A 4231-nucleotide genomic window follows, 5' to 3' on the forward strand; every position below is an offset into this window, starting at 1 on the left:
ACTCCAAACATAAGGTGAAAATACAGGCCAAATGCTGATGGGTTGAAGGAAACTTCTTCCACCAGAAGGTCTCGATGTCATCTAGTCGGAGCAGAATAGTTCTTCATATCTCTTAATACTTTTTTCACCTTCTCGGTAGTGATGCGTGGGCATTGTTACTCAGGTGTTCTGAGGGCATTACACAGCTCCTTGAAGCTATTTATGTTCTCTGAGTCTTGGTCCAATCTATGCTACACTTCGTTGACTTCTTTCCAAAATACTTCGACCTCCGTTGGTTTGGGTGGGTGGCTGACAGTAGCTGGAGGGTCTTGGAAGAGCCTAGTGGGTCAGAGAGAAACTGCTGGTTTTCTCTGACCTACCTTTCACTCCGTTTTAGACTTCTTATAGCGTCAGATAGTATCCATATTCTCTCAACAATATGGTGCCTGATGGCCAGCAGCTTTGACTTCCTAAGTGTGTGATAACAGATCTGGAGTTCGCGCACAAACTTTCGAACCTATCTACTCGCCCAACCTACCTTTATGGCGAGTTGATGTATTGGTATTTTGGTCTTATGATGAACTGTTGGTTTTGTTTTACGACTCACATCAGCCAATGCTCTCGTTGCATTATACACACAACAATTAACAGTCCAGAGGTCGGATTCTCCGGAAAAACGTCCACGCAGCTCGTCATACATTTCAGCCATATCTTTAGGCTTGAGATAAACCTGGGTGTTGATGTTTCTCCGGGTCATAAAGCATTGCTCTTCCTCTATTGGATGCCTGCCCGCCGTTAGTCTAAAGGTGTTCGCGAAAAAAAATGCGTGAGCAGTATGCTGGAAACAGCTCACGCACAAGCCGCCCATTTAGGTGCACAGATTACAAACCAATCATTCGCGATATGTCGCGCTGCTGCGGTGCGGGCTGGATACGAACCATTCACATATCGAACCGCCGCTAGAGGCGCAAAAGTTGTTGACGTTGCGAATTTGTTTCGAGTGCCGGGCCGATAGGTGAACGGTACATAGCCAACTCGTATCGCCGCAGGCCGACAGATCGCATGCGATTGGTTGGCAGTCTGTGTGTGTGCAGAACGGAGTAATAACAAGGAGACCGATCTCCGTACATACGTTCTGACTGCGGTAACTGTACATTTATTGTCAGAGTCCCCAATGCTCACAAGGAATGGGACGTGCGCACTGTGATTTTCTATCTCCTTTTCTCCCGCCAGAAATTTTGAAAAATAAAAATCTAGCGAGAAAAAATGGCGTGTCGTGTTCCAAAGTGTCAAGCAGCCTATTGGAACAAAAGTACAAAGGGAATAACTACGTTTTCACCTATCCAGTTGACGATATTTACAGGAACATAACCTAAGTTTTCAGTTGTCCTTCAACACGGCCCTCAGTCGCTCATTTCTTGCGGGATAAAAGAAGATAGCAAATCACAGTGATATAGCTCTGGGTGTTTCTCGCAACACAGAGCATGCAGTCGTGCCATGTAACCCCGTTCAGGGACCCCACTCGCATCGTACTACTCTAGTAAGTCGTGATTCTGCCGCTCCGTCCACCGAAAGGTCCCGATGATAAATATTTTGGTATCTTCTCAATATTCTTTTGGAAGTATTTTTGTTTGTCTAATGCATATGGGGCACGTGGGGTGAGATTCAAAAAGTTAGGTTATGTTCGAGAAAATATAAAAAGCATTGAATCTATAAAGTTACTAATCCGGAAATTCATATATGTAGTATAAGATCATTTCTATTTTCACAATATCAGCAACAAAATATAAAATTCTAAAAAGCTGGAAAACATTTTCTATTCACATAAGCAGTAAATGCGTTCAAAATGAAGACGCTTTCTCGAATACACTGCTGGAAATCTTCAGAAGCTAAAAATGAATTGTGTTGTTCATTCTAACGAATTAAAGCTTACCTTTGCCTTCATTGCAGATATAAGAAATCTCAAAAAAAATTCTGTGATTTCGAACTCGCAATCTACTTTTTGCTTTTGGCATTTTAAGTTCTATGAAAGAAAAATATCACGACGATGACAGAAAACTTGACATAATTCTGTCTAACCTAACTCGCCGTGACGTGGTTCTGACGTTTATACTCGTAGCTCCAAAATCAGAATCTACAACATGGACCCTTTTTAGATGAACGTAAATATGTCTTAGCCTTTCACACAAATCTAGCCTCCAGCTGGATTCCTTGATATTTGGCTTAACGTCGGCCGGTATACTAATTTTTATTAGTTTCTTTTTTATTTCATGAAGCATTCTGTGTTATTTCTTGCAAAAAAGGTAATATTTTAATTTACATAAATTGTGGTGAACTTCAAAGTGAAACTGATAAAATTTGTATCTTCTTCGTGTGCGTCAGATGCAAGCATATACAGATTGCTTAATATTACTGTTTTGAGCGCAAAAACATTGAATCATATAAAATGGGTACTTTTTTTAAAGAAAAATTTCTTCCTTTAATATTGACAATCTCCTTACATTATCTGCCCCAGTCGTTGACTGCTAGCCCTTACAGTTTATTAATGTCTTCAGTTTTATAACGCGATTGAAGATGCACTTTGCAGCCAGTTTCAAGAAAAATGGCTTCAGAGGTTTGCAAGCACTTCATATGGGTTGCATGAAAATATCTTTTAACAGCCTATGTGGCCCAACAGTAAAGTTCTTGATTGACAAGAAGAAGGCTGCGAGTTCTAATCTCGCCTATTCAATTTTGTGTGTCTAGTTTTCTTTTTAGTTGGTTTTCATTTATTTAAAGTCAAATTTATTCACTGACTTTTCCATTTTTTTATCATCTCTGGCTTGGAGAATGTTACTTATCATGCAGATTATTTAATTTGTTATAGCCTTTATTTCTTATATTCCTAAATAAAAATATTAATATGGTATTAAAAAAAATGTGCAATAGGCTATAAGGTTGTACAAATTGGGTAAAGGAACTTTTTTGTTAAGCAAATTTATTAAATATGATTTATTTGTGAGGTATTAATAGATTCTTTAAAAAAAGGAAATGAATAGGCTTTTAAATATATAAAAAAATTTTTTTTAAGTAGACAAAATTTGAGGCGGCTAGATTTGTACTATCGTTAATATTGTTGTGTGGGGGATCTGAGAGTTGCAAGAACATGTTCTTTTACAATTCATATATGAATTGCTTAATACTTTTTAAAGACTTTTTTCTCTCGCAACCCGATAATAAGCAGCTTTTTCTATTATGGCAAATAAGTCTCCTACAACTTAACCTTTCATTGAGCAAATACGAAACGAAACCAAAAAAAGAAAACACGTTTGGCCCTCCCTATTTATCGATTTAAGAGAGATGACTGGTAAAACATCTGTAAGTGGTGGACAGGGCTACAAAAAAAGTGATTGTAAGGCAGGGAAACACAATGTCAAAGAAAAATGCGTACATGCTTTAAAGAAAGAATTATATGCAATTCTTGGCGCCATTCAAGATCGTCTTGCTGCATGGATAATAAAGTTAGGATAAAAAGTCCACTTTTAGGCTAACTTCCTAAGCTGAACTGGCACTTAGACTAAAATTGATGATTTAAATAAAAATTTGTCTATCGGACGACGTTTAGTTAAATGCCTAGTAATTTGGATTCTCGCCGGGTCTCTCTAAAAGCCGACGACATACACGATACATGTATGGACAGTATCCGAAATCGATTTTGCTCATTAATAATGATATTTGTTTCAGAAGTTGGGGTTGTACTACGATGGCAATTTTGGAAGATATTATTACTATGATGCGGATAGCAAATCTTATAAATTTCACAGTCAGTCACATTCTGAAAGAACCACCATCCAACAAAAAGAAATTAGGGAGAAAACAAAACAAAAATTGCCAAAGGTAATGGAAGTATAAATCTAGATAATATATATTAGCCATTCTCTAGAAAAACGGCTCAAGTCGATTTAGGTTCTTTCTCAAATTTATGAAATATCACATCATTGCGCGCCTCTATTATGTGTATGTGAAGTTTCAAGCAATGTAAACAAATCGGTAAGATTATTTAAGGTGTTAGCAGAAGAAAATACGCGTGGAGTATGCTGGAAAACTGCTCACGCATGAGCCGTCCGTGCACACACACATAGCAACAATCAATCGTGTGCGATCTGTCGCGCTGCTCCGGTGCGAACTTGCTACGACCTGTTCACCTATCGGGCCGCTACTCGAGAAGCAGAACTTTGCGATGTTTCCAATTTGGTTTATTATATTACTTTAT

At 38.3% G+C, this 4231-nt stretch overlaps 1 protein-coding gene across 17 annotated transcripts in view; it reads left to right on the forward strand.

The window, feature by feature from the left end:
- Positions 1-4231, forward strand: part of LOC117180904 (angiogenic factor with G patch and FHA domains 1) — a 600913-nt gene that overhangs the window by 294983 nt on the left and 301699 nt on the right. For all 17 annotated transcript variants that reach the window (XR_004468075.1, XR_004468074.1, XR_004468073.1 and 14 more), the window contains one exon: positions 3703-3855. Coding sequence is in view for 11 of the 17 variants with exons in the window: in XM_033373513.1 (XP_033229404.1) it covers positions 3703-3855 (153 nt within the window). In the remaining 6 variants the exon portion in view is untranslated. The remainder of the gene's footprint in view (positions 1-3702; positions 3856-4231) is intronic.

This window comes from Belonocnema kinseyi, chromosome 9, assembly GCF_010883055.1.
Source record: "Belonocnema kinseyi isolate 2016_QV_RU_SX_M_011 chromosome 9, B_treatae_v1, whole genome shotgun sequence".
Taxonomy (NCBI): Eukaryota; Metazoa; Arthropoda; class Insecta; order Hymenoptera; family Cynipidae; genus Belonocnema; species Belonocnema kinseyi.